Raw genomic sequence first — 27,960 nt, forward strand, 5'->3', positions numbered from 1 at the left:
TCTTTTTATCATCACGTTTTCTTCCTCAGTACGTTCTTTCCATCAACACGTAACACTACTCTCATCTGCCTACTCCCATCACCTTCACTCTTTTCTTAATACCATACCATACACTCGATCTTTGAGTATAGTCACGTCCCTTGCTCATCAGACTTCATCATACCCTTGCCTCCATAAACATCATCGGATTCCCGATCCGTACAATACCATCACCTCGTCTTTCTTGTATCCTCATCATCACCTGTCGAGACTAAGGACTCGAATACTATTCTTCAATCTTGTTTCCCTTCCTCCATCATCACGGTTCAATTTCGAACAGCAGTCTACACGTGTCTGTAAAGAATAGGTATTGCCCATTTCTATTATATCCCTATTATTGTTGTCCAAGGGTTGAGTATTTTCCCCACATGATCATCGTTCCTATTATTCTCACATCATTCCCCTGTTCTTGTACAGCACTCCCTCCTATCCAGCATCTTCTGCTCCATTATATCGCCCTCGACCCTCCCAAGAAGCCCAGAAATGATAAAAGTCTATCATGCTGGTGTCGTCTTCACTCTTGGTCGCTGTGCTTCTATGATTTTCGGCCTTTCAACCTCTTGCCTTTCCCATTACTTATTACATGTTCCGGATATTTTCAATTACGATTGTATCAACATGTTGGCATTATAGCGAAACCCTCAAGATTTTATCTTTTAGTACCTATTTCGTATTCTAGTTTGGATTTTCTACTTGTACAAAATGTCCCTAACTAACATTTCTACGTTTAGTTGATTCGCAGCCATGGGTCAGGACGATCAGAACAAGAAGGACAAGTCGGACAAGGGAGGCCGCGGAAAGCCTAAGAAGAAGTCCACTGCTAGACCCAAGGCTCCCCAGGGCCCTGATCAAGAGGATAGACAGCACAATACCCCTATCCGATGGAACCCTGAACGCGACATCGAACTGCTGGCCTCGATGGTTGTTAACACTTGTGGCAATGGCCAGCCTGCTGGCAAGGGAATGGCCAAAGTCCCTTGGCCCAATGTAGCCAGCACAATGGGGCTTATGGGTTGGGCGGTCTCGAAGGATTCAGTCAAGTAAGTCATCCCCTTTTGAGTTCACTTTTACGCCTTTCTCCCCTTGCTGCATCTAATCCCCCCCCCCGCCTCTTCCTCAATAAAATAATCATCCGCTAATCTTCTTTTTCTCCCCTTGTCAACAGTCAACGCTTTCTCAAGCATGTTCTTCCGGATCTCTGTCGCAAGTACCCGAAGTTGAGGAAGAATCTCTACCCCGATTCTAGAATCAGCGATGATGAAGAGGAGGATAACCAGCCTCCCGGACCTCCCGCGTCTCCTCTGGCCCGTCCGGGTCATCCCGTTCCACAGCATGGCATCTCTGCCGCTGGCCCCCACGGTTCTTATGGACATGCGTTCATGCATCCCGCCGGCCCTCATGCGCCTAATGCCCCGATGGCTAGGCCTTTTGATAGCTTCAATCGGCTTGTCTCGGACAGAGGCCAGTCGTTGGGCTTACAAGGTATGCATAGCACGCAATCTACTGGTTCTCGCGCCGCGCAGACAGGTAGTCCTACGACGCGCCCTAGTGGCCCGACGATTCTGGATCGTAGCGGCACACCTATCCCCACGTACCCGGTGGGACCACTTTCGATTCGCTCTGGCAGTAGCCAGTCGATGCGCCGCAGTGTGACACCTTCTACGCATATGCGTAATGTGCAACGTGCTCGCCGTGAGCAGGAGCAGGAGAACATAGACCCTAGATTGCTCGCGCAGTCGGGACCTTGGGCCAATCCCCACGCTAACAACCAGAACTTCCGTAATGGCCCTGGTAATCGTAATATGCTTACTCCTAGCAGTGGCAATGCCGGCAACCACGGTGGAATGTCTTATGGCAACAACAACCACCAGCCTGTCTTTGGTAGCGGCTACGGTGGAACACCGACTCATGGCTTTGGTCATGGCGACAATACCGCTTTCAACTCTTACGGCAATTACGGTGGTCCTGCTCCGAACCCCGGACTGCAGTACAATGGCTTTAACGGTGGCAATCCTATGGCTCAATCGTACCAGGGTAATGGTTTCGGAGGCCAGTATGGTGGTATGGGACCTGGTGGTCCGCAGCAGCCCGGCTTCATGAACGGGGACTTCGCGACTAACTACGACGGTACGCCCAATCTCCAATCTTACGATTCTCCCATGCAGTTCAACGCTCCGAATATGGGAGCATCTGGTCCCGAGCATGGGTATGGTGACTTTGGCCTACCACCGTCTGTCCCCGAGCCCCAGCAGCAGCAAGCCGCCCAGGATGAGTCTCCTATGCAGGCATTCATCGAGGGGCCCGTTCCCCCCTTGTTCGACGAGTACCTCGAACGCAACAACGTACAGTTACAGCAGTTACAGCAGGGTCCTTCAGCGGACAACACCGCCGCCGCCACGACGCCCGCGGCGCCCGCGGTTCCCGAGAACCAAACTACTGCCTCTGACGCCAACGTGGGCATTCCTCCCCCGGCGCCCGTCAATGAACCCGCGCCCGCCCTTGCACCTGCACCTGCACCTGCTCCGGCTGGTCCTGCCACTGCTCCAGCTGGTCCTGCCACTACTCCTGCTGGACCTGCTATTACTCCTGCTGGACCTGCCACTGGTCCTGCCACTGCCCCCCCTGGTCCTGCCACTGCTCCAGCTGGTCCTGCCACTGCTCCAGCTGGTCCTGCCACTACTCCCGCTGGCCCTGCTCCTACTCCGGCTGGTCCTGCGCCCGCCCCTACGCCTGTGGCTGCGCCTGCTCCTGCTGGTCCCGGCTTCCAGCTTCCCCCCAATCTATCATCTGATCAGCTCTACGAATGGTACACGGCAAGCGGCTTCGCGGGACAGCAGCAGCAGCCGCAGCCCGCCGCTACGGATGCCCAGGGACAGGGACAGAAGCGCAAGGCGGATGACGACGATGATGCGCGCGAGGACGACGCCAAGAAGCAGAAGCGCGACGACGGCGCCGGTGGTGACGGTCCCGGAACTGGTGTTTAAGAACGGAACTTTTCTCTTCGCACACTGATTGGGCAGGGTATTTGCATGGGTTTCTTTGATTTTCTTGATTTTCTTTGATCTCTTCTCTTGAACTCCTTTGGCAAAACCGTGGTCCTCGCCGACGCCGTGATCCGAGGTATGGTCTATATATGTAAGCCAGCCTCGTCGAATCTCTTGGTGAAGGGCTAGCCTTTGGGGTGAGAGGGTTCTCGTTTAGTTAGTTTTGTTTTCGGGTATTTGAGTTCACCATGATGGAGGGGGGTTCGTTTTATGAAAGGGCGTTACGGGTATAAGTCGCATTGCAAAGGTGGGGTATTCCAGGAATTCGGTACTATAATGGCCATCCTCAAATCGAGGGTACTGGAATCACACCTCTAATACTACTGGTTTCTTACGATTTTTTCTTTGCCTTAATGTGTCTTTCGTGATATGCCTTGTAGTAGCTGTAGGCCCATCACCATTAACCATTACCCATATCCCATACCCTTCTAATAATAAGGGCGGCCCTTTGTCCGGCACTTGGCTAAGGTGGCCTCTAGTATTTGTATTCCGCGGTAGATATCTTTCATTAACCTGCTATTGAATGACTGGGTTCTGAAGTGTCAGAAGAAGAGGGTGATACCATATTCGGGCCATCGTGAGAATTAGTCTGGTGGTTGAAAGTCAACAACCAGATCATCAAATCATGCCTAGTTAGAAGTCACCGAAGAATTGAGATGAATATACACCCCGTAAATGTAGATTTTCCTCTTCAATTATCAGTTGCTAGAGGTGTGGTACCAGAATGTCGACTGGAGACTGCCAATTTGCTTCGATATTGGTGAACCGTTTTCAGCAAAACCTAATACTCTTGTATGCCAACGTTTTCCAGAGCATATAAGAGGCAGGTGAAGTCATTAAGTAGGGGAAGACTCCAAAGACAAGAGCAATGATGGTATTCTACATAGATCGTTTACGTCAAATTCTATCTGACTGAGAAGCGTACTGATTCTAAGATTACGATTACCCTCTCTTGACCATTTCGCCAATGTCGTATATACCCTGGTTCTATCTCAGAATAGTAGCATTTATCTATTTTTCCCTAGCGCCTTTCGAGCCTGTATCTGCGGCAAGCCATTCCTGACGAAGTAGATAATCATGATGACGATAATGAAGGGTATATACCGTACCCAGTCCCACAAATCTCTCGCGGTAATCTTGAGGGATCGGTTTACCAACCTCCTCACTTGGCCCTCAGCCTCCTTACCAACAGCACGATTGCAAACCTCTAGGAATAACTTGGGGTCGTCTGTTATGACGCCGTCGAGCTCCTTCTCGATGCTCCACTCCATCCAGTGTTCTTCGTTAACCGTCCACGTATAAATGGGATGACCCGCCTTCTTCATATCCCGTATGAAGCGCCGGCCAGTAATCGGCATAGCCAGAAGGTTGCGAAGCATACTGACAGATAGGTTCGGTACATAACTCGCGAGCGCTCTTGCGTATATGCTTGAAATTCCTACGTGTGCAATGGGAAACCCGGGGAGGAACTCTTTTGTTAGTTGGACATATTTTATCTACATACGGGTTAATAACTCAGACACGTAGAAAACACATGACTAAAAATTCTGGATAGTCAATGAGGGGATAGTAATAAGGCGCTCTTACATTCCAACAACAAGGCAATATCCTCTCACTCCACGGCCGTATCCCCGGTACCGAAGCAATGGCTTCGGCCGTTCTCCGCAAGAGCTCGGTGGCATCATCATGGGTCTAGAATTCCAGCGGGTTAGCAAGAACTCGACCGCTTACAAGTTTACCTTTCTTGTATAACTATTTTATACATAATGTAAGGACTTCGTCATATTACCTTGATATCCAGCATAACCCAAACGTGCTCCACCCCCGGCTGATTCAGATATTCGAGCAGATCTACGAGTCGAGGCATAGGTTGTTCGGGTTTGCGCAGCGTCCGCAACGTGCTCAGGTACCTCCAGTCGTGGTCGCGGACCTTCGAATCCTCGCCGAAGCAGCGCTTGAGCGCGGCGTCATGCGACAGCACGACGACGCCGTCCCTGGAAAGGTGCAAGTCGGTCTCGATAGCGTGCGCGCCCGCTTCGACAGCCGCCCGGAACGCCAGCATTGAGTTCTCTGGGGCGACGACTTTGTATCCTCTGTGAGCTATGGCCTGCGGCAGGCGTCGTGGTCCGAGCGAGGCGGCAGCATCGTTGCGGGAGCGGGGTGCCGGGAAACCTGCTATCCTCGGGATCGTCAGCGATTGGGCTCTATCGCGGCGCGCCGCCTTGCTAAGATTCCTCGAGACGGTACTCACCCGGCCTCCCATTCTCCATACCCGCCTTGCCGGGCTTGATCAACGGTGTCTGCTCGTCCGCGCGAAGCGACTCTTCCAGCGGCTGCAGGGGAGCGGGGTGACTAATGAACGATGGCTCCGAATCCAAGGCCATAGTGATATGTCTGCTTAACGAAAGTGAAGACGGAAGCGAGCGATCGAGAAAATCTAAGGTTTGTATCATAAAAAGGCCATGGTAAGCTCGACGTCTAACAAATCTACCGCCCGGCGGCAGCTCTCTACTAAATCCGCTCAACGTAAGCGCGACTACGGATTGGGAACGAAAGGAATGGTGATACAACGTAAGTAGGTATGTGATCAAAGGAGCGATATGCAGCTGCTGGAGTTAATCGGCGATTAGGACGACGTTTCGTGTCGCACCAGATACTCCCGAGGTCCACTCTGCCCAGGTCAAAGTACATAAATACGTAGGTACGTATCTACGTACCCCATGCAGCGTGAGGCATCCGCTACCGCACCGGCGTATCCGAGGAAAGCCACGATGCATATATTAAGTCATTATTCAAAGTGCCTTCTTTACGATTCAGCCTGCCTTCAGATCCTGGTTATGGGTAGCTTTTCTCAACACGTGGCTTACACGCTTCTCCTACTACCTAGTCGCGATCCCGGCATTGGGACATGCTAAAGCTGCATACTCGCATTATCAAATATGATGGATGACCCGACGGTCGATTGAAACTTATATTTCGCCTTCTTCTTAACCAACCTATTTTCATATAAGGGCATCCATCGTACCTCCCTATATAACAAGTAGTTACATCAAGCATGGTTAGGTACATAGAAAAATATAATGTATGTGAAATGGCTAGGTCAACAGAAACAGTCGCCCCCGTAGGTAGATAAAGCCGAAGTAATTTGCCCAAGAGAATTTGCATAACAAAACCATGCCAGAGGCGCCAATGGGTACCTGAAACACCTGGTGCCAAATGTCCAAACCTGCAAAGCCCTCGCAGTTCGCGCAACTCGTAACCAATCCTGCCAAGAATATAAGCCGTCTCTATATATCGACGCCGCATACCAAAGAGAGTAATATCGTAGATTGTGCATGACGACCAATCCGCCACTGTTTTCGAGAAGCAAAAAAAAAAGAAGATATTTTAGATGCCAAGGTTCAACTCAAGACCTTCTAATACTATGTTCCCATCATGGCTAGTTCGCGGCGGTGCCATTAACCCGTTTTGATAGTCCTCGCTGCCCATTCTGAGATACATATCATTCGAGTTTAGGTCATCTCCTGAGCTGAGGCTATCATCACTGATGCTGAGCACGCTCTGTGGAGCCGCCGGATTAGCTGTTAGATCACCAATATTGAAGCTAGAAAGATCCCACGAATCTGGCGACCATTCCCCGAGAGTCGTCGCCGTAGTAGTTGGGGTCTCCGTGAGCGACAAAGCTGGTCCGCCGTATATCGCGTCGTACACATTGATCTGGCCGCCGTCCATTGCACCAAGTAACGCTTCCCACTCGGAAATTGAGACGCCTCCGCCAGAGCCACCCTTGTTCATCACTTGAGGCGGAGGGTATATTTGTGTCTGAGGCTGTTGGCCATTTGTCATCGGTTGCGGCAAGTTTTGGTCTTGTGTCGACGGCGAGGGTTGAGGCTCGGTCGGCGCCTCGCTAAGTGAAAGGTAATCAAGGTTTCGCTGTTTAGACTTATTCATGGGCGACATACGCATCATCGTTTGCTGGATTTGAGATATCGAGAAGCGATGATCACGCCGTGGCACTGACTGTTCTGCGCTCATGTCGAGCGACGTGCGTGACTGTGCGCGATGAATCCCCGGCCGACTAGCTTGACTATTCGGTATGGTCATACGTCGCAGCTTTTCTTGCTGAGATAGCAAGTCTGTCTCGCTCATGCTGGCACCGGCGTTTCGGCCGGCACTGTACGGAGACTTCTTTCTCGATAGATTCATTAATGGCGACGTCCTCGATGGCGGAGCAGCCATGGTAGTGTCCGGGCTTGTCCGCACTGACGTAGGTTGAGATGGCACATCGACGGTGATCAGCAGCGATGCAACCCGTTTTAGGTCGTAAGTACCAGGGGCTTTCATCCTAAGGAGTATTTTAATAACGGCATTGACAAGTCGTTCAACATCCTTCATAAGCTTGCTCTCATGTTTCAGATCCAGACTCTGGTAGAGCAGACTCGTCCCGCACAGAACGAGGACGTCTGACTTGTTGAGACAGAACGAGAAGGACATGCTTCTCTCTTCCAGCAATTGAATAATCTGTACGACATGCTTACTAGACTCCCCGACGGCGATAAGGGCCGGAGCAGCCTTGCCCCCTAGATTCGAGCCTACAGCAGGTCGGTGAATGAGTCCTCGAACGTAGTAGTATGTAAGCGCCTATTAACTATTAGTATCAATCACATCGACGAGAGAGGCTAGTGGTAACATACTAGAATCGGGGATCTGCTCCCAGTGATATCCGTTGATGGCTTGTCTTGCACAAAATTCAGCCTGAGATGGGCGGGCAAGTTCTCATACCAGTCTGACAGCTCCGCATCTAGCGCCGAGATTTGCTGGAGAGTCAATTCGTAGGACGTGGCAGCTGGGTAGAGTTTCTCAAGGACATCAGCAAGAATGCGAGATACCCTAAACAATGCTAGCGCGCTCGATAGTCTGGTATACTCCCCTGGTAAAGTCGGTTGAAATCCCTTCTCAGTCACGTATTCGTCATCAGTATCCGATGGATACTCTGCGTGAATATCATCCTCATTGAGCAATTTAGGAAGCCCGAGCATAGCAGCAGAAAAACTTAAGACTGTTAGGCCATTGCCGAAATTATATGGGTCAGAAATATGAAGACTTACCAGTCGAGAGTATACAAGGTCCAAAAGACCTTTTTGCGTGTCTCAATGGTGAGAGCACCGAATGAAAATCGCTTCTGACTTTGATGCAATCCTAGTCTATGAGACAACCCAACGGCGACACCTTTGTAATGTTGTAATCGCTTGTAGTCGGCTCTGATAGTGCAATACATCAAAGCCAGGACTAAACATTGTAACGTATTCATCGTATTATCCATCATAACCGCTTCGAGCGCTCTTTGCCACTGAACCTCGCAGGCGGCAATTTGCTCCATATCGGGCAAGTCACTCGAAAGGGCGGCAATGCTGAAAACAAGATGGAGCTGTGCAAGCTTGTGGTTGTTTTTCACCTTCTCCGAATCGGCGACAAACTCCTCGTACAGGCGGAGAAATGTCGGTTTGTGAAGAACGGGAAAGAGTGGCGCCCATTCCTGGAAATAGATGTTGACGCATCTATCCGAGAATAGGCGTGGCGGTACCTTTACCGACTGAGATGACGATTTAGCAACCAGGGGATAACAGCCCTGGATATGGAGGAAAGCCTCCGGGTTGAAATCAGAACAAGGTTTCCCGTTCTCCTGAAGCTTGCGTTTGAAAGACTCTAAGAGGAAGGTTAGACATGATGGAAGGACATTGACATTAACATGAAAACGCGTCGCTTACCGATGAAAGAGCGTCCGCTTGAAGGCCCCATGAAGTACGAATCCGAATTCTCAACGCCAAGCAATAACGGCGAGGCCTGCACACGAAAAGAATCTTCCTTCGTTGGCGAGTTGGGATCCCTTCTCGATTCTACTGTCCTTGGGCTTCCTGTGGATCCGATAGATGGTTGGCGGTGGTCATGCATTCTCGACAGCATGTCGATCTTCTCATCTTTCTCGTCCAACAAATCCTTCAATTCCCTCACTTCGGACTCTAGTTGCCTCACTCTCTCCTCGAGAGACTCGGTGTAGCCTCGCGGAAATGCGCGACGGCTGAGTTTATCGCTAGTACGGCATTCGAACCCAACATTGGCGCACTGCGAGCAACACGGACGGATACCATCACAACGGATCTTCTTACTCCGACACCTATAAGCAGACAATCAGTATGAAGTACCAAAAGGGCTGCGCGGCTTCTAAAACACGTACCTATCACAGGCTTGGGCGATGCGGCTCTGTGAGCTGGTGCCCACCTTAATCACTTTCATAGGCAGGATTCCCGGCATGTTGGCGGTTTGACTGGCTTACTTCTCTAGTCCAAGATGACTTCGATTTCGTTGATCGATTGTGTTCGCGTCAAGTCCAACACCGAGTTCCCCATTCCCTATGCGTCGATGACGGCTTAAGTCACGGTTTCTAATCGGCGTTGGTTGCGGATGTCAGCACGTCACTAGTAGTGGATGCGAAAATTGCTCATGTCCGGTCTGACGCCCGCGTATTCTCGAAAGTAAATCGTTTCGTAACAACAAATTCGATCGGAGGTATTTTATTTTTCGAGCTTGATGGTCGTCGGTACGGACGGTGGCGCGTGTAGAGTTGGGTAGTTGAATGGGTGGCGGAAGGATGATGAGGGGACGTAGAAGGAAGAAAAAAACAGGTCGAGAGATCAAAGAATAGGGTGCGTGGGGACAGGAAAGTTTAGTGGAGGATATGGCGAGAAACGGAAGCACCAATGCCCGCTACTCCAGACGGATTCCTGAGATCAGCGGGGTATTCTACTAATGGAGTGCGCTAACGAATCTGGGGTGGGCAAGGGGGGAAGGAGCAAATAGGACGTACATAAACGAAGTATCGCGCATCCAATTGATGGCGTACATAGGTATACTTCTACGTATATACGTGGATATCTGGGTATCTGCATAGCGGAAGGATTACTTCAGCTATTCTTCAACCCTATATGCTCATACTCAATATCCATAAACAAGAACAACAAGAACGAAAGCGAAGGTGAAAGATTCTTCACACACATCTCAAAAGGGTCATGAGCATGAGATAACCAAGTCTACAGATCGAACCCTAGCAGTTGTCGCATCTACGCACCTACGGCATATACATGCAAGGAATACATAATACGGTACGTACCTAGGTAGGTATTGCGTATGTGCGTAGTATCCATCCGATATCCTTTAAAGGTTCCAAGGTTCTATCATCGACCCTGGAGAGATGAACTCGACGGCTCGAGTAAGTTTCCAAGGCGTGACAGACCTTACCATGCTACTCATAACTGCACCGTCATATACTCCACACACCTTACCTGTTCGAGCGTTCGACGCTAACCATGCATAAGAGAGCCATCGCGGCCATCACGCACATCCGGTAGGCAGGTTAGGTATGTATAGCGCAGTAACCTCAACAGGCACAAATAATGGGGTGGACGATGGTTGGTCGAAGCCGTCAATAATGTGGTGGGTACTTGCATACGTTGGACGCTAAACGCTCAACCAACTTTTCCATCCCCACGCCCTACTAAGGAGCTGGCCAGCCAGCCAGCCCATGATATCTCGCGAACCTGGCACTTGGCATATCATTGCCCAACGCTAAAATAATGACACCACTCGAACTACTATTATAGTTAGTTTCCTATGATCCGTACATAGTACGATAACAACTCGGTCGTTGACCCCGGGAAAGCCAAAGGGTCTCGAATCTTTTCGCGGGGGATTTACCCCAGGTTTTCCAGATAGGCGAAGTCGTCTCACATATGCTCGTGATCCACTGACTCTTCTTAGCCTGCGTACATTTCAACCATTACGTCGGCACGCTTCTTCGATCGCACGATAAGAGAGCGAATCAGAATCCCAAGAATATGAGTACGAACCTCGACGCGAGATACGATGCGATCCTATCAGCGCCAAGGGCACAGGACGCCGAGGTATAGCTGACTGACTTCGTTACGGTCGGCTATAGGGGAAGATGCGGCTTCAAGAAAACCCGCATGTTTCTGCAGGTATAGGCCGGCACCCTACACGTTCCCATTCCTGAGTCCTACCACGCCATCCTCATCACACTACTTCGTTCGGAATAGACATGACCGTCGCCAAGCTGTCGTCTTTGCGGCGACCGGCCAATTCCTATATTGACTTACATGCGGTGCAACACTTCGACTTCGATATCGACGCACCCAAGCCACATTACGAACGTTAGGTACCCGGTTAGTTAACAGACCCTAGTTGCTACCTTGAACACCAATACAATGTTAGTTGTAACGCCACTCAAAGTGTGTGGTAGACGCTACTTATACTCATTGGATGTAAGGGCTTGATGTTTATTTTTTATTGCTGAGTAATGGCCAGCGTCCGCCGGTTTCACTACCTCATATCATGTAGGTAGAAGCCTTAGCCAATATCTTCTTTTATTATATGAGGCGTTCATCAACTCAATTCCAACATCCAGCCCACTGTACAAATACATGAACGACCATTGAGTGTTATCAGCTTAATGTCCAGGCATGTAGGTAGTTGGTCTTACTAGTACGTTCCCCTTTAATATCTTAGTACGGTAAATACACATACGAATTAATCTCATTAATGAGGGCACTTTTTGAACCAAATCTAACTGGCAATGATCAGCATACGAAGTAGACTTACTGATCTTGATTTCCCATGGAAACCTCATTTACCATAATGATAGATACAATTAATCCATAAACCGGCCTCTTCTGCGAACAAGTCTATACTTTGTCGATCTACGGGTATCCAGAGATGGAGCCAGAGCTGAACCTTGCTCTCTATTAAATTATCAGGACAGCCTGAACCCATGTTGATGCCCATGGTCAACTCGAATGTAATGAGAAAACGTGGGAAGGCTGGGCGATAAATTTTCGTATGTACAACATTAGACTAGCCGGCCCGTCTAAGGATTCACCTTGGAAGTGATTAATTCTGGCTCCATCGGGATACCACGTGGGTGTCTCTGTTGCCCAAGCTTGGGGAGGGTGGCTGCCGGTTAAAAGCTCCCACGCTGTGGATAAATCGGCGAGGTAGATCATGACACAGAATGCTGGGCCATGTATGTAAGGAACAGGTTCTATATGAGTATTGAATTATTTGTATAAATGCAATGTCGAACATGTGTAACCTAGGATTGGCTCTGGGCTCTCGGTCCGAATTATGAGCCCAAAGAGACGCTCAGCACCGCTAGGCGCGTCTATACAGATTGCTTTCTGACCGTTGGAAAATCGATCAACGACATGTAAGCAGTTTTAACTCTGAAATTATCATGCTGCCTTACAAGCCGTCATATGAAACCAGTTGGCAAAGTCAACCATTCCCGCTCCTGGTTCTCTAGTAGGGTAACAAGTTCATCAAAACGGTACATACCTAGTATGATGTCACACCACATTAACGAGGAGGTGCTTAAGTCCCAGTTCTGAGGCCATCAAATTGCTTCCCAACCGTGCAAATACAGTAAAAGATTTGCTAGGGTGTTTACTTATCGCATCAAGAACACGATGATATGTCGAGCGCAGTAGGATCAGCAGGTAAACGAGACGAGAATTATGCTCCGAGATTCTAGCTGAAATCTTCCTCGTCGTTGGCGGCTTCGGCGGCAGCATCGTTTGAATCAGGCACCATTGGATTTAGATACTCCAACACTTTATCATCTTCAAATAACCGAGTTTTCTGTGATAGCTAGGGATTAGCAAGATATTATAGCCGAGGTCAATCGGGTGACTATGTCTCAAGGACCATAGTTGCTTAATCCGAGCACGATACCGAATATATAGAACAACTGCGAGCTTCAACCTTACCTCTTCATCAAGGATTCCTAAACATTTTTTGAGAATGCCTGTCTCGAGAGATTTGAGATGGGAGACGGCTTGCCAGATTTCTGTCCTTATTGATCCTGGCATCTTATCCTCGTCTCCACTGCTAGTAAGCTCCTCAAGTCGCCCCTGAAAGATGTTGAAGAGAACTGTTAAAACCCGTAATTCAAATATCGGGTACAATTCGTGGTTACGAATATGATTTATGATCGTATCGGGCTCATCTGTGACATCGATGTCTTGCCAGAACATCTTTAAATGACGAGATCCATCCGTCTCCTGTAAGACTTTGAACTGTAGCCCGTCTGCGACTCGGAGTTAATATAGTCTAACTCTTCCCAGACTGAGAATGACACTATGGATTTGGCTTTCCCATTGATTTCAAGGGCTGAGGGCTCCTTACCTTCTTCATTCACGCACATGAGATACACGAAAGGCGCGGTCCAATGAGGAATGCCGTCATCACCTTCTGCCAGCTTCAACTTTGGCGATGCACCAAAAGCGTGAAGCTTCGCTGTCGCAAGCGGATCATCGTCTAATGGCTCTAGGGGTAGGACAAGGCTATTGACAGTTGAGTCAGGATCAACAAAGCCATAGCTGAACAGCATTTCTGCTGGCGACTTATCCATTCCATAGTTGATAGTAATTTCGCTGCCAGATGACACATTACATCCCTTACGTAGACGAAGGCCGACCTCGCCGTTCTTATTTTCGTCAAAATAAGCGTTTGCTTCACTGAAATGGTTTACCAAATCGAGGCACGGTACCATCGCTTCTCCAGACTGGGGTAAACCGAGAGAGCGAGATCTATACAAGGCATCAAGGAGAATCCAGTCTTGAATGGTGATCGATTCATCGACTGAGAAGATTTCATCCCAAAAAGGCAGGCTAGCTGCCTTCGCGCGGAGATCATCAAACTCTTTCGTTAATGCCACCAACTTGGCAGACACTGCAGACTATCCAAATATGTCAATACAGGTCCCACAGGTTCCAGGCCGAGGCCACACGTCCAGATTTACATAGCGACTCACCTCCAGTGAAGTTCCTTTCAAATGAAAAAGCTCCGACTCGGTCCACATCGTAGGGGTTGGTACATGTGACGGCAAGAGACTGAAATATTGGGTCCACGGTGTCAATGGTCCTTGTTCGCCCTTATAATCGGGTGAAGACAAGACCAGCTGTACTAGAAGGAATAATAGGATGTCACCTCTAGTTGACTATGATATGCTTAGTATGTAGTGAAACTGTCTCTCGGATTGACCATATACCAACCCGGTGTCCTGCTATGTCTAGAAGTTGTCGAAAGTCCTTGTTTTCCTTAGCATACTCTTCTACGCCTTCGGCTGAAAGAATGAGGTCTCTCGGAATTGTCAAGAGAGCGGGAATGTCATCAGTTCCATCTTCATCGACCAGGTCCCTTTCCGCTATCAAACCATAGCCCCGACCATTTATGTCGGCAACTTTCACGTCGAGGAAGGTAACGTTATTCAGGACACACCAAGCAGGCAAATCGTTTAATGAGAAAGAACCCCGTCGCATTTTGGATACATAAGACGTTTAACTGAAGGTAGGTCTGATTAAGTAACGTTGGGAAAAGTTGGACGTTGGTGGTGAATACCTAGGTAAGTAATGCACTCAATGTGAGAAGATTCGCCTAAGTACGGAAAGCCGCGGGGCCGCTATAGCGGGTCTCAACTACCTAGAGCCTCCGGGCTCTTATCTAAGTTTTTCTGACATAGAAGTCGGGCAACAGGAACATACCACCTTCCCACCCCACTTATAGCCTCAAACTTTTAAGTCGCGTTGACCCGAAGAACTTTGAGAAACTGAAGACTTAAAGTAATCTCCAAATACTACAACTTCTTCGCAAGATGCCGCGAGATCCTCTAATCGGCCTTGTCGGCAAACCCTCTGCTGGAAAGAGCACGACGCTGAACAGCTTAACCGATGCGACGTCCAAAGTTGGTGGGTCGAATCCAGCCGACTTTATCGACCCGAACTGCGGGCACTGATGTATATAATGCGACATAGGAAACTATCCGTACGCCTATCCCCTATTGATGATAACGAAAGAAAAAGAGAGTGGAAGAGAAGAAACAATATGGGCTCGTTAATCTCTGACTAACAAATGGTGTGCATTGCCTAGTTTCACCACCATTGATCCTCAACGAGCTGTCGGATACCTCCAAATAACATGCGCTTGCGAGCGCTTCGGCGTACAGGATAAATGCAAGCCCAACTACGGATCGTGTGTCGGTGGCCGTCGCTCTGTGCCCATAGAACTCCTCGACGTTGCGGGACTTGTTCCCGGCGCACATCAGGGTAAAGGTCTAGGCAATAAGTTTTTGGATGATCTCCGGCACGCGGATGCGCTGATCCACGTCGTGGACGCGAGCGGAAGGACCAATGCGGAGGGCGAGAACACGCGAGGCTACGATCCTTCTCAGGATATAGCTTGGCTGCGTGGTGAGATCGTGGCCTGGATTAAGGGGAACCTCTGGGAGAAATGGGGTTCTATAAAGAGGCGTCATGTCGCAGTTAAGGCCACCGCTGTCGAAACCTTGCAGGGACAATTCTCGGGTTATGGAAGCACAGCTGCAGTGGTAGCCCGGACATTAGATCGCATGGGCCTGAAGGAGCCGCTAGAGAACTGGAGCGAGGAGACGGTAGACCGTGTCGTCAGCGCATTTACGGACGAGAAGTTCCCGACCGTAATCGCGTTAAATAAGATCGACGACTCCGACGCTTACACGAACCTCATGAAGATCACCAAGATGCAAGACCCTAACATGGTAGTAGCATGTTCGGCAAAGGCCGAGCTGTTCCTACGGAAAATGGCCAAGCAAGGGTATATAAGATATACAGAAGGAACCGAGTTCGTCGACACGCGCGAAGACTTGATCGCGGACGGTGATCCGGACGGCGGGGGTTTAAAGGAGTTGGACGAGAAGAATAAGAATACCATCGAGGAGTACAGAGATATGATCTTATTCCGATATGGATCCACCGGTGTCGTCCAAGTACTATCGAAAGCGGCCGAGATACTGGGTCTCGTGCCAGTCTTCCCCGTGCGAAACATATCAACATTCAGCTCTGGATCAGACACAAAACACGCATTCAGAGATTGCGTGCTGGTGAAGAAGAATACGACCGTGGGTGATGTCGCCAAGAAGGTGATGGGTGATGCGCCAATTGCCTACGTGGAAGGAGTGGGAGGCGTGCGAGTTTCGGAAGATGCCGTTGTGTCAGTAGGCAAAAACGACGTGAGTACCTACCTATTCAGTCGCACTTCCGAGTTATACTTACAGTTGCTTTTAGGTCCTATCATTCAAGATAGGTCGAGCGTAAACGAATATAGACCATATCTAGTAGACGTTCTATTCGACCATTAAGTATGAGCCCAACCACAGCTCTTTACAGCGTTCTCGTTGTATTTCGTATGAATATAACATATCGGTAGGTAGGTATTCATTCAAAATGGGTACAATTTAGTTTAGCATTGATGGGTTCTTGGGCTCACCACTTTTAGCATCACTAGTTTTCCATCCGCCGTAGAAGATGTTACAATGATCAGCATTTGCGTAGCATTTAGTGTCCGATCGGGAAGATGCCCTCGACTTTTCTCAAATTAGATTGATAGATTCTCAAGGCATTCCCACAAGAATTGACTTCGTTTTATTTTGATAACCTTGTTGTAGTGGCTACGAAACCAGGTGTTGGCAAAGTCACAATAAAATCTGATGCAAGCGTATAGTGAGGGGTATCGGAATCATAATCATTATAGAAAAAACATATCTAGAACCGTCGTGAATACACATAACAGCCCATGTTCAACTGGTCCCGGATTCCCATGCCATTTGCCATTACCAGGTCGGTCGGTCGGTCGGTCGTTCGTACAACTGATCGTTGCAATGATGAATTATCGAAGAAGATTAAGCAGGCTGAAACAGAGGTAGGATCGGGTGACGTCGGTCAGACCCGAAAAACGGCACTTCGTTACCCACCCCCGCTCTAGCGTCGAAGAGAAAATGAGATGGCTGGATCCACGCAGGACGCCGCGTAGCATCACGAATCCCTGTGCCACCACGCCATTGGCCCAACCGTCTTGTGTTGTCTATGGCAGAGAGTTGCTATGCTGTCGCTGCATGACGAAAAATGCGGAAGGAAAGGGTGGGTTATTTGGGCGCATTAATATTTCAAAATAATGTACCTGCAGGGACATTGTCAGTCTACCATAACGTAGGTGTGTGTGTGCGATCAAAAACATACAGCGCGTGGATGATACCCGGGATGTAACCCAGAATGGTGAGTAAGATGTTGATGCAGAAGTCGGCACCGCATCCTCGCTCTAAGAAGACACCTAGGGGCGGGAGGATGACGGCAAGAATGATCTTGCAGATATCACTATACAGAAGTCAGCAGGTCGCCTTCAAAACGATGTAAACTAGTCGCCGGAAAAGATGTCTTACCTTGCGGTGAAAGGCATTGTGGATTATGTAGATGTGAAGGTTGGGTCGACGAGAACACGAAGTTGGATTGCCTCGTGTATGGAGTATGTTAAGATCGGAATAGTTTGCTTGCTTTGTGCTTCGCAAAAATTGAATCAGGATTGTGGTGAAGGCAAGAATCAATGTCTAAGATGCGCGAGGGGGTGTACAGTTTAAATATGTGCTATCGCAAAGTTGTTTCGTAGAGAATCTGGAATGACAATTGGGATCGAGTCGCTATTTATTAAGTACAAAAACATTTCTGTGCCATCAGAGTTAGTTTGTCTTTGTGCACGGAAGGTGGTGCCGTTCCTTGAATTACTAGGCGGGAGGACCTGGAACTATGATGCATTTCCAACGAAACAACGACCCAGTTTCCCTTTCAATTACTGCGTCATACACTCTAGACCCGCCAAACATGCACAAGTACTTCCATGTACTTGCATAGCCTAGCCGCTTACCAATGCACTTCCCCTGCTTCTTGGCGACTTCATAAAAGATGGTAGATACATATGGAAGCTATTACTACATAGCAGGTGGCTATGTACATGCTTAATTGATTGAAACCGTTGTTTTTCTTTTATGAAGAACCAATTGGTTATGTTCACCATATATCTAGACGGCTTGAATAGATGAATGTATGTACAATATAAGTATATCATACCTTGTCGCTCGTGATCTTCATCGCGAGTTAAAAAGATGGCTTGAGACAACGTGACGTCAGTTTTGTGGCGCAACCCGGCAATTGTCAATTATGTCCATAATTATTGTGGCTTGACGTCCTGATGCTACCCTTCCAGCCCTCTTTCTTCCAACAATTTCTGTCGCTAGTGCCCTTTTAGTATTTCCCATCAGAAGGTCATAGTTTGCCAAGTTTTACGAACGCGCGGACTTCGATCTGCGATTCTTCTTTATACTTGGTAGTCGGCGTCGCCCCAAGCAGCTAGAAATTCGCAATTGCTCTGTAGATTTGCTTCAAAATGGGGCGTCGCCAGAGTGGCCTTTTCACAGCCGATTCTTCCGCGCCAGGGGTCGCAAATGCAGGGTATCTTCCTATTTACATGCTATGCAGTTGCCGAATACCGCCTTGGCAAAACTTCCCGTGCAATCCATAGACCTGTCGGTCAACCGTAATGGTCATAACCTACCTACTATACTGCGAGCTTTTTTGTGGAGAATCAGGCACTCAGGACGGGTGAAAAAAAGATGTAGCCATTGAATGGTACAGATTTCAATTGGTAGGCAGGTAGGCTACCGAATAATCGCAATCATAACCGGAGAATCACGTTAAATGGAGGACGTATGACTACTAGGCAGGCCAAGCTCTGGCCTAGTGCCTATTTGTGGTGAACTCCGTAGCCCACCATGACAGTCGAGAACTTAAGTAGACTCGAAGGCTAATAGGATGAGGACCTATCATATGGCAGTATAAACTCCAGTCTTTTGGGAGCCCACGTAGCGGCCCTCCTCTAGGACTACAGCGGACAGTTAGGACCAACTGGTTACTTATAGTTACATCCAAGGTGAATCCATGAAATCCAAGTAGGTAGGTACAGCGTTTTCTCGACAGGTCAACATCTCACACTTAAAATAAGGAAACAGGCCCGACTCACCATCGTCGCTTTCATGAAGGTCGTTGTTGTCCTTGACGGATTTAACTCAAGGCTAGCCTAGAAATTAGACCATAATCGTGAACAACACAACTCTCATAAAGTTAAGCTAGAGTTAACGAACACCAATTCTGAATACCAATTTCTATACATCATGACGAAATAGTGTATTTTTATAACAGCAATATGGCCTGAGCTCCAGCTTCGTACTTACAAAGGCGATGAGGCATTGGAGCGCCATACTCTCCATCTCAACAAGCAGGGTCTCTCCAAATACTGGTGAATTCGATTGTGACTGAATCTTCATATTCATACAACAAACCCTTTGGCATTGTCTTCTGTTTTTTTAGGGTAATATACATATCAGATTCGTCCGGTTGCTTGTGGTTGTCTATTCCTTAGTAAGGGTCTACTTAACCCTTCCTTCATAAAATTACGAGCAGTGACCATGGTAGGTTGCTCGATGAAGAATTGTTCAATCCTATCTTTGCCATTGATCAACGAACCAGCCTCTTCCTTCGTTTGATCAAGTAATAGTGACTGCTGTCGGGTATCTTCGAGGAACTTTCGTCGATCCTCGCTCATCCTCCACTCCCTCGGAAATTTGGGCTTGGTTTTGCACGTGTGATGTCTCGTATCCAGCGGAATGTCCTCGAACATGTCGGAGGAGTCCTTAAGATCATAGTAAGCAAACGCCATACACAATAATGCTAGTGGCCAAACAGAACGGAGTAATATTCACCTTTGCACGTGCTATCAATTTTTCAACCAAGTCACCAAGGTATCGCTTATTCTGTGCCTGATGCTCGAACTGCTCGCAGCTTATCTTGGCGACATCCGTCTCCGGATTGTAGCGAGGACCCAACAACTTTTTTATCTTCAATTGCTGTGCGTCATTAAGTGGCAGGTCCCTCGGCGAGAACTCGACAACCACTTTACTCTCTGCCGGATGAAATTCCCCCATGTAACTCGTATATCGGAATCGTAAGGGTTCTTCGGTCGTGGGTGGTTCGAAAGGCCTAGCCAGCTCTAGCTTAAACAGTCAATCGACTATTCCTAAGCATGTCACCACACGGTGCCACTCACTGGATAGAAGGGGCATCTCCCAAGCAGCAATGCGGGCATATTCCCTATATTCGCGGAACTCCTCCAACTTGCCGTGTGCCAGGCCCATAATATCATCCTCGTCGAAGGTATCTTCATTACGTTCGTCCGTGATCAAGTCTGGATCATCCTCCTCGGTATGCCAAAAAGTCTTCGACAAATTCCGAACAGGGTTTCTCGTGGCGGTCGAGATGATAGGAGCAGCAGCTCCTATAGTCTGTTCCTGCAACCGAGTTAAGGCTTCTACGTCGGTACCCGGATTTCGTAATGCAGCGCGAAAGGACCTTTCTAGTTCAATTGGATCCACGTCGTCGTCATCTTCGTCGCCATCTTCTTCTTTATCCATTTCCCGGTTAGCTGTGTCATCTTTCTTAGCCGCGGCACGCCATCGCATAGGTGTTGAGGAGAATAGTCGTCTTGAGACGTATACTCGTGCGCCAGCCTTTCGAGGAGCTGGGGAGTGTCGAAAAGCTTGAATGCACAATCGTATCGATTGTACTCCAGAAGCCATGGCAATCAATGGCTATGTCGCCACCATCTAGTCGAGTTACGAAAGGTCGTATCTACCTGGTAGTCTCATGAGGAATTCCGTAAGTTGCATTTAAAATCCATGCACGCATAGCGCAAAAGATCTACGGAGTACGGATCCATAAATTTTAACGGGTGTCCAGTTAACCCGGCTATGTTTCGTACCTAAGTATCTTTGCTCTTGCCCAGTGCCCACATGCAGATGACCCGTACGTTCGCTTATCAAATAACCACGTGATCTTCGCAACATCAATCTCACCAACTGAGCCCCGTAACATTCAAACATAAGAATCAACTTCGATTTGGAAAAGTGTACGCACAAGAAACCGTGCCTTGATATATTCCATAATCGCGATTGAGGCCGTGGTACCATGTGCGGGACGCGTTCAAAAGTTTTTGCCACACACAAGGTCTGACACCCACCCGCCAGCTCCGGAATCAGCTGCCTGACAACTGTCACTATGGTTAAGAATTGACCGGATATTTTTAATCAATCATATCTTTCTAACGCTTCATCCTAGATATTTGATATTTATAATTATAAAAACATGATTTAAAGCGAAATGGTAAACAATGAGTTGCGGGAATTTAAACAGACTAGATGTAACATTTAACCTCGAAGTTGGAGACCAATTAGATATTATTGATACCAGCTGACAGTGGGAGTATCGGCAGCTATCGTTGGCAGGAGTTCTCTATGGCAAACAAAAACTTTCAAATGCGTCCTCCGTACAGGCTCGTCAATTAGTAGCCTGGGACAACTGCTTTCTTATCCAGCCGATCTCTCCAAGCAAGATTCAAGGATAGAATACCTATAAATACCCCAAAAGACTTGATCTTAACCAACCGGGAACATTACATGTCTTTATTTCAGAGCTTTGCTAGTTCAACCTTCATAGAATATCAGGCCTAGTCGCATCAGTGCTCAGCCCACAGGAGACTTATTTGCGACTCGCCCTAGAATGGTAGGTGGACAAAAGGATTTTATATTTATACCGTACCCTCAAGGAAAAGTAGCTCAGAGCCCTCGCATGATGAATTCATTGCTTCCTTACGTGCTAGGTCCGCACCCGTGGGAAAAGGCAACATGGGATCAAATTGGGAACTAACCCAGATGTTTTAAGAACCCCTTCAGCCAATGCCCTTACCTAACATTTATGAGTACAAGTAGTCTTGGTGTATTGTGTTAGTTTTAGTAGGAATCTTAACATATGTGTTTCAGTGACTATGTGTCTAACGTTAGCGTAAACTTGGTTACCTTTTTTAAAAAATAAGAAGAAAAAAATGAGAACCGAGAACTATAAATGATTATCCATGATTCTTCTTCCTGTGTGTGACAAGCTGGGTCGGGGAAGGGGGCAAAAAATAACCTGAGCCAGGAAGCGTAGGAATTGATGACTGCACACGACGGGATTGTACGGACCCTTTGGTCCTAATCATCCACTAAGGGATGACCCAATTTGGGGGCGTGCCCAGCAGTTGGTGGATCACCAAACCATGCCGCCAATGGGCACTGTTGGAATGGGAGAGCCCCAATGATAGGAGGTCTGGTCCTAGCTCAGGGTGAAGTATGAGAATTGAACTCACTACCTTCATGTGCAAAGTATGGGAATCGAACCCACGACCTTTAATGCACGGGGGTTGAGTAGTGGGGATCGAACCCATAACCTCGAGGTCTGCAAAGCAACCCACGCACCAGACCACTGCACCAATGAGCTCCTTGCAACACCACGACTTAGATATAATTATATACCCTTTGCTGATGTCGGTTGACCTCGTCACCGCCCACCTTCTCGGAATGATTCTTTTGCCACGAATCCATTTGCCAATTTCTTCGCACCGGAGATTTTATTTAACTTTTCTACTGATTTTCCCAGCTATTCACGGCCTCATGAAATCATTTACCTAAACTTATTCGTCCAACAACCACTTAAGTGCAGCCAACTCGTCCGTACTGGTGCATGCGTTTTCAATAAACAATTGCTAACGTAGCTCCCGCAAATAATCAACTGATTACTCGAACACGCCAATGTAAGTACATGCTCTCTCGATGAAGGCCTTCCTTTGTCACTGCGTCCTTCCAGTCCCTTGATTCTTCATTCCATCGTCTAAACCTAGGATTCCGCGGCTTTACCCCATTCTCGCAATTCTTTGCTATTTTCCTACTTTCGATATACATTACACTCAAACTTTTGCAGACGTCTTGTATTAGGTAATATCTGAGTATCCAATACTAACGCCTCAATTTCTAGTGTATCGAACTCCGAGTCACTTCAATTTTTCTGCCAAGATGACCGATTCCAATGCCGCTAGCAACAAGCAATCAGAAGAGGTCATTGAACAACTACAGGAGGAGAATAAAAGACTCAACGAGGCGCTGCGTGAAGTTCAATCCAAGAACGATGACCTTGAGAAGTCCATAAGCAAGCATCGCCAGAGAGCGACCGACAAAGGTCGAAAATTCCATCGTAAACAAGTTCGACTCTCGAAGGAAGTCCACGCCATGAAGAAGCAACTACGGGAGTTGAAGGAAAAAAAGGTGGCCATAAAGGAGGAGATCGCCAATTTGATGGAAAAGGTCGACGACCTACGCAAAGCAGTTTCCATTCTTGAGGATGAGGACAACGACATTCTAAATGTTTGGGGGCAAGAGAAAGCATAGGATCGTCATTTAACTTTCAGCAATCACCCATTTCGCATAGGTAGTACAGATCCCTCGTCGACCACACTCGTGAGACATGATCACAATTGAAGACATGCTCTCTCAATGACTAAAGAAAGTTCAACCCCTAGATGCACATAGTGATACTGATGTTAGAGATGTAAATGTCGTTCCTGAGGAACGCCACGATCTGATATAACTGCGCCACAGACATCGCGAAATAACCCCAGATTACGCTAGCGGGAGCTAAAACCCTCGAAACGGGTAAAGCGAAGACTCGATCAGCCAATCATTTTCTGCCTTGGTTTCATGCAGCTCGTTTATCTCCATTCTTCCCCTGCAACTTTCCTTCAACTACACACGACAAACGTACAAACCACATTCCTTCTTACTTCGATTTCGAAATACTGAGAGGTAGGAGAACCACTAATTTTGGACCATATGAGTTACACATTTAGCGTCTTGGTCGCTGGTTATTCACGTTCGTGCTGAATTTATCTATTCAACAGGCCAAATAATCGTTTTTCGATAGCGTTGCGGATACGCGAACCCCTGAAGATAGGCCTACTTAGGGGTGAAGGTTTCGGCCATCTGCCATTCGGCATCATGTCGGACATGAGCGTCTACGACGAAGAGTTTCGCGTCTATAAATGCGTTCTCGTCACCGTCGGCGCCAGTGCCAGCTTCAAGCCCCTCATTGAGGAGGTGCTTTCGGACGCGTTCATCGCCAAGCTCAAGTCGTTGCAATTCACCAATCTCATCGTCCAATGTGGTCCCGACTTCGACTACTTCCAGTCGGCTAAGCCCCCGCGGGATCCAGATGATGACCCTAACAGACTCAACGTGATTGGCTTCCCGTACAAGCAGGATCTCCAGCGCTGGTTTGCCCTCGCCGCGCCATCCACTACTCGTGAAACTGCGAAGCGAGCTAAAGGGGTCATTATCACCCATGCAGGTATGACTATTCTATAGTTCTTAATAGTTGAGGGATTATATCCAGGGAAAGGACAAACGGACCCGTACAAATCCTTGTCTATGTTTCACTCATGCTTATTTCATTTCTGAAATCTGTATTAATACTATATAAAGGTTCCGGAAGCATCCTAGATGCGCTCGATTACAACACGACCATCATCGCGGTGCCTAACCCGGCGCTCATGGGTAACCACCAGTCAGAGATCGCTGATGAGATGGAGAAGCAAGGATTCTTGACTCAGGGCAAGCTCGGGTACGTTCCTGACGCTCGCACGGAACCCATTCATATTGCACATATCCATTCCACAGGACACCTGTTTAGGGACATATAGATCCTAACACTAAGACAGCTCCCTTACCGATCAGCTCACCAAGGAGCTCCTCGATGCTCCTAAGAAGCAGTGGCCCCCCGACCCCGAGCCCGACATGGCGTGGCCGGGCGGCCTGTGGGATGTCATCGACGCCCTAATGCCCCGAGAAACGTTGGCAGAAGCCCAGAAGAAAAGCGCCGTGTGCGTGTGCATGTAAAACCATGGGATTCCACCCTAGAGTTCATTAGTTGACTTCGGCGTTTACGGATCGGCAGAGTAGATACCCCAATTGCAGACAGGCCGTTGCTTATTATGCTACATAGACGAAGGGATTTCAATTTCGCTCGTGTCCTTTCCCTCTTTAATCTCATGGCTGTTTCCATTGTCTCGAAGTTTTTGAATTAGACGTTGGAAAAGATATGATTTTACCACCTTGGACTAACTGTTCCAGGGGGAAACCCGTCGGCAATTCGCCCCAAGAGAACACATCGAAGCAAAAGCCATTTACTAAGATTTCGCGACTCCTATAAATATTAACCCGAATGAGTTATACTTATTTCTATTCATCGCCATCATCAACGGCCCTAAAGAAGCGCCGGGCTTAACTAGGCTCTAGTTCATATCGTCATGTCTCTATCTCTTCGCGCTCGCTCATTGCAAACCCGCTACGTTCCAAATCTTGACGGCGGCATCTCCACCCGTGCTAGCGACCTTCTTCCCTCCATCCACCCAAGCCACGCCGTAGACGCCGTCCTTGTGCGCATTCAGCGCCTTGACCCTGCTTCCCGGCTTCGCTAGACTCCACACGAACACATTTGTGTCAAGCGCCCCGCTGACGGCGTGCGTGCCCGCTTCGTTCCACGCGATGCTCGTCACGCGGCCCGTATGCGCCGACCAACGATCCGTCGCGACCTCGAGGGTGCTCGTCTTGTACGCACATATCTTACCGGACGTGTTACCCGCGGCAAGAAAGGAGCCGTCTTTTGAGAACGCCAGTGCCGATATCTGCGCCGTCGAGTTTTTGGCCTCGTGTGACTGTGTCAACTTATTGCCCGAGTCTGCTTTGTACAGCCGGACAGCGTTGTTGCCGAGACCCACAGCTACCAAGGACCCGTGAGCGGCGATCGCTGTTGGTTGGGAGTCGGTGATATCAAACTTGCCCGCAAGTTGATCCTTGACGTAGATTTCGACACCGGCGACTGTTGCCACATACACGCGTCCGTCTGCGGAAGCAACGCCTTTAGGCTGCGCTGACAACTTCAGAGATTCTCCGGCAAATGTGTTCGCGGACTCGTCGACTATACGTAGAGTATCGTCCCATCCAACACTATATGCTCGCCCGGTACTCGAGGCGAATTCAGTCACTTGGTTCGTGTGACTCTGACCATCTACAACGGTACCCACCCCAGAAGTGACATCCCATCTGGTAACCCGACCATCAAAGCTTCCAGTCCATAAAGTTTGGCCCTTGCCATCTGACCCTTCTCCCAAGGCCATGATGCTTTTATTGTGTCCCTGGACAACCTTGATGGGCTGCGGGCTACCTTCTACAAGGTAGCTTAGGTCTCCACCAAGGCTGAGACTGATGATGAGACCGTCGCTGCGACCATGTGGCCATACCACGCCGACTTGCTGGTCTGGGACGCTGACGCCGCCATCGCCTCCAAATCTCCATGTCTGTGTGACTTTTCCTGACTCCACATCCCATAGCTTGACAGTTTGGTCGGCACTAGCTGTGACGAATCTCTTTGAGTCTTTCGCCCAACTGACGGCGAAAATACTGCCGGTATGCTCGCCCTCGCCGATAGACTTTGTCGGCTCACCAGTCTTCCCATCGTACAGTTGGATTCGCTTGTCCGCACCTACCGTAACAAGCTTCTCTCCATCTGGCGAGAAGGCCGTGCTCAAGACAAATCCCTTATGAAGGCCAGTAGACTTCGAGTTAAATTTGAACGGAGCACCATGTAGAAAGCACATGGCCATATCGTCGCTAACAGTTGCGGCTCGAAGGGGTCTCAACGGCCTTACGGCAACTGAGTTGATAACTTTTGAGTGTCCGGATATCTCACCTACGCTATTTCCGCTATCTGCAGTGATGGCGTGTCCAAACCGCTCGCGACCATCGCCAACGGCGATAATGCGTTGTGAATCACCATCCCAGGCAATGTCGTTGATGCGACCCGAGACAATGTGATATTCACCTAAACAGAGCGATGTGTTAGCTTGGTATCTGAAACATCAACATACCCCGGAGTTAATAACTTGTACCTTTAGTGTTCTCAGCTTCTATCGAGTCCCATACACGAACCGAGCCTGAGACATCGCCGCTGGCGATGTAGAATCCGCTTGGGGAGAACTTGGCTACAGTAGTTTGGGCTGTGTGGCCGGTGTATTGCTTGCTACTAGAAGGATCGTCGATGGATCGAACGAAGATCGATTTTCCAGACTGGGGTTGCCTATGTCAGGTCCAATATCCGTTCACTTGCATCGTATGGAGCATGAGAACACTTACAGCATAAGTTATTCTTTCCCCTTTGGCATCAGCTGACAGGTGAGTCGGCTGTCCCCTCGTTGTCACTGGAGAAGCTGCAAGTATTTTTTCGATGGTTATCGACATTCCGCTTAATGATCTAGCCTCTTATATACTCTCATATAATAACGAATTTATTCAAAGCTTGCTTGTCGAGGAATTTCTAGTATGAAATAGAGTCAACGCATTGGGCATTTATAGAGAGGCTTGGTTGGAAGCTTGTACAATTGAATGCGCAATGTTTATGGCTTGGTTATGGAGGGGCAATTGACATCCCTGTCAACATTGCGGGGCAGCTCAAACGCCGTTTGCCAGAGATTGTCTAATTGGGGGTGCCTGGAGGATCCCGGCCAATGGACGATGCCTGATATCTTTTAATCGATAAGAAATTATCCCTCCACCAAAATCCGAATCGGCACCCCTTTCTCATCAGGCTTCTCACACATTTTATGTAGCTAAGATATACGGTGTTATATGAGCATCAGGCGTCGTCCCTGTACGTAACCATTCTTAGGCTACTAATTTGATGAAAATATATTTCGAGACGCTGTAACAGTTCGTTGCAAACCTTCTGTAACTACTTCATCTAGAGAATCCAGAATTTCTCAATTCAAGAAGGGCTAAGAGTGTAGCTTATTCTATTGACATCGTTCGGCAGTATTTGGAAATTTGAAGATATAAGTGATTATGGAGGGTAAAGGCGTGAAGTAAACCTTTCCTTTCCCTATGGTTTTGACCGATAGTCGTCCCGGATCTTCCAGACTAATTTGACGCTTTTCCTAGAAAAATGCTCTAATGAAGATATGAAAATACCACTAG

The 27,960-nt window shown here is 48.3% G+C and overlaps 9 protein-coding genes across 9 annotated transcripts; 3 read left to right on the forward strand and 6 right to left on the reverse strand.

The window, feature by feature from the left end:
• Positions 1–1,146: 1,146 nt before the first annotated feature.
• F4807DRAFT_418825 (uncharacterized protein) lies at positions 1,147–3,420 on the forward strand. Its single transcript, XM_047997362.1, has one exon. It carries the CDS (start codon positions 1,419–1,421, stop codon positions 3,021–3,023), a length of 1,605 nt encoding a protein of 534 aa, XP_047856253.1. The 5' UTR covers positions 1,147–1,418; the 3' UTR covers positions 3,024–3,420.
• Positions 3,421–4,090: 670 nt separating this feature from the next.
• F4807DRAFT_458628 (PLC-like phosphodiesterase) lies at positions 4,091–5,467 on the reverse strand (the record flags this gene model as incomplete). The annotated part of the gene is made up of 4 exons (XM_048001238.1): positions 4,091–4,579; positions 4,671–4,775; positions 4,873–5,258; positions 5,335–5,467. 4 exons carry the CDS (start codon positions 5,465–5,467, stop codon positions 4,091–4,093), a joined length of 1,113 nt encoding a protein of 370 aa, XP_047856254.1.
• Positions 5,468–5,905: 438 nt separating this feature from the next.
• F4807DRAFT_418830 (fungal-specific transcription factor domain-containing protein) lies at positions 5,906–9,916 on the reverse strand. Its single transcript, XM_047997363.1, has 5 exons — positions 9,319–9,916; positions 8,852–9,258; positions 8,192–8,789; positions 7,778–8,135; positions 5,906–7,724 (listed from the first exon to the last, which is right to left on the reverse strand). The coding sequence occupies exons 1-5, from the start codon at positions 9,393–9,395 to the stop codon at positions 6,471–6,473; spliced, it is 2,694 nt and encodes an 897-aa protein (XP_047856255.1). The 5' UTR covers positions 9,396–9,916; the 3' UTR covers positions 5,906–6,470.
• A 2,288-nt stretch (positions 9,917–12,204) lies between these two features.
• F4807DRAFT_418838 (SET domain-containing protein) lies at positions 12,205–14,585 on the reverse strand. Its single transcript, XM_047997364.1, has 5 exons — positions 14,207–14,585; positions 13,966–14,151; positions 13,338–13,890; positions 12,920–13,239; positions 12,205–12,791 (listed from the first exon to the last, which is right to left on the reverse strand). Exons 1-5 carry the CDS (start codon positions 14,471–14,473, stop codon positions 12,681–12,683), a joined length of 1,437 nt encoding a protein of 478 aa, XP_047856256.1. The 5' UTR covers positions 14,474–14,585; the 3' UTR covers positions 12,205–12,680.
• Positions 14,586–14,805: 220 nt separating this feature from the next.
• On the forward strand, positions 14,806–16,282 carry F4807DRAFT_458631 (P-loop containing nucleoside triphosphate hydrolase protein; the record flags this gene model as incomplete). Its single annotated transcript, XM_048001239.1, has 4 exons — positions 14,806–14,899; positions 14,966–14,975; positions 15,081–16,197; positions 16,253–16,282. 4 exons carry the CDS (start codon positions 14,806–14,808, stop codon positions 16,280–16,282), a joined length of 1,251 nt encoding a protein of 416 aa, XP_047856257.1.
• Positions 16,283–16,751: 469 nt separating this feature from the next.
• Positions 16,752–17,670, reverse strand: F4807DRAFT_400134 (putative plasma membrane proteolipid 3). The gene is made up of 3 exons (XM_047995997.1): positions 17,404–17,670; positions 17,204–17,338; positions 16,752–17,144 (listed from the first exon to the last, which is right to left on the reverse strand). Exons 1-3 carry the CDS (start codon positions 17,418–17,420, stop codon positions 17,123–17,125), a joined length of 174 nt encoding a protein of 57 aa, XP_047856258.1. The 5' UTR covers positions 17,421–17,670; the 3' UTR covers positions 16,752–17,122.
• Positions 17,671–18,665: 995 nt separating this feature from the next.
• F4807DRAFT_418858 (mitochondrial ribosomal protein) lies at positions 18,666–20,758 on the reverse strand. Its single transcript, XM_047997365.1, has 3 exons — positions 20,118–20,758; positions 19,774–20,060; positions 18,666–19,703 (listed from the first exon to the last, which is right to left on the reverse strand). Exons 1-3 carry the CDS (start codon positions 20,644–20,646, stop codon positions 19,395–19,397), a joined length of 1,125 nt encoding a protein of 374 aa, XP_047856259.1. The 5' UTR covers positions 20,647–20,758; the 3' UTR covers positions 18,666–19,394.
• Positions 20,759–23,837: 3,079 nt separating this feature from the next.
• F4807DRAFT_400398 (glycosyltransferase family 1 protein) lies at positions 23,838–25,045 on the forward strand. The gene is made up of 3 exons (XM_047995999.1): positions 23,838–24,280; positions 24,415–24,553; positions 24,651–25,045. Exons 1-3 carry the CDS (start codon positions 23,932–23,934, stop codon positions 24,826–24,828), a joined length of 666 nt encoding a protein of 221 aa, XP_047856260.1. The 5' UTR covers positions 23,838–23,931; the 3' UTR covers positions 24,829–25,045.
• An 83-nt stretch (positions 25,046–25,128) lies between these two features.
• F4807DRAFT_400394 (WD40 repeat-like protein) lies at positions 25,129–27,918 on the reverse strand. Its single transcript, XM_047995998.1, has 3 exons — positions 27,124–27,918; positions 26,880–27,057; positions 25,129–26,812 (listed from the first exon to the last, which is right to left on the reverse strand). Exons 1-3 carry the CDS (start codon positions 27,226–27,228, stop codon positions 25,263–25,265), a joined length of 1,833 nt encoding a protein of 610 aa, XP_047856261.1. The 5' UTR covers positions 27,229–27,918; the 3' UTR covers positions 25,129–25,262.
• Between the last annotated feature and the right edge of the window lie 42 nt (positions 27,919–27,960).

The sequence above is a fragment of the Annulohypoxylon truncatum genome (genome assembly GCF_022578515.1).
Source record: "Annulohypoxylon truncatum strain CBS 140777 unplaced genomic scaffold F4807scaffold_9, whole genome shotgun sequence".
In the NCBI taxonomy this organism is placed as follows: domain Eukaryota; kingdom Fungi; phylum Ascomycota; class Sordariomycetes; order Xylariales; family Hypoxylaceae; genus Annulohypoxylon; species Annulohypoxylon truncatum.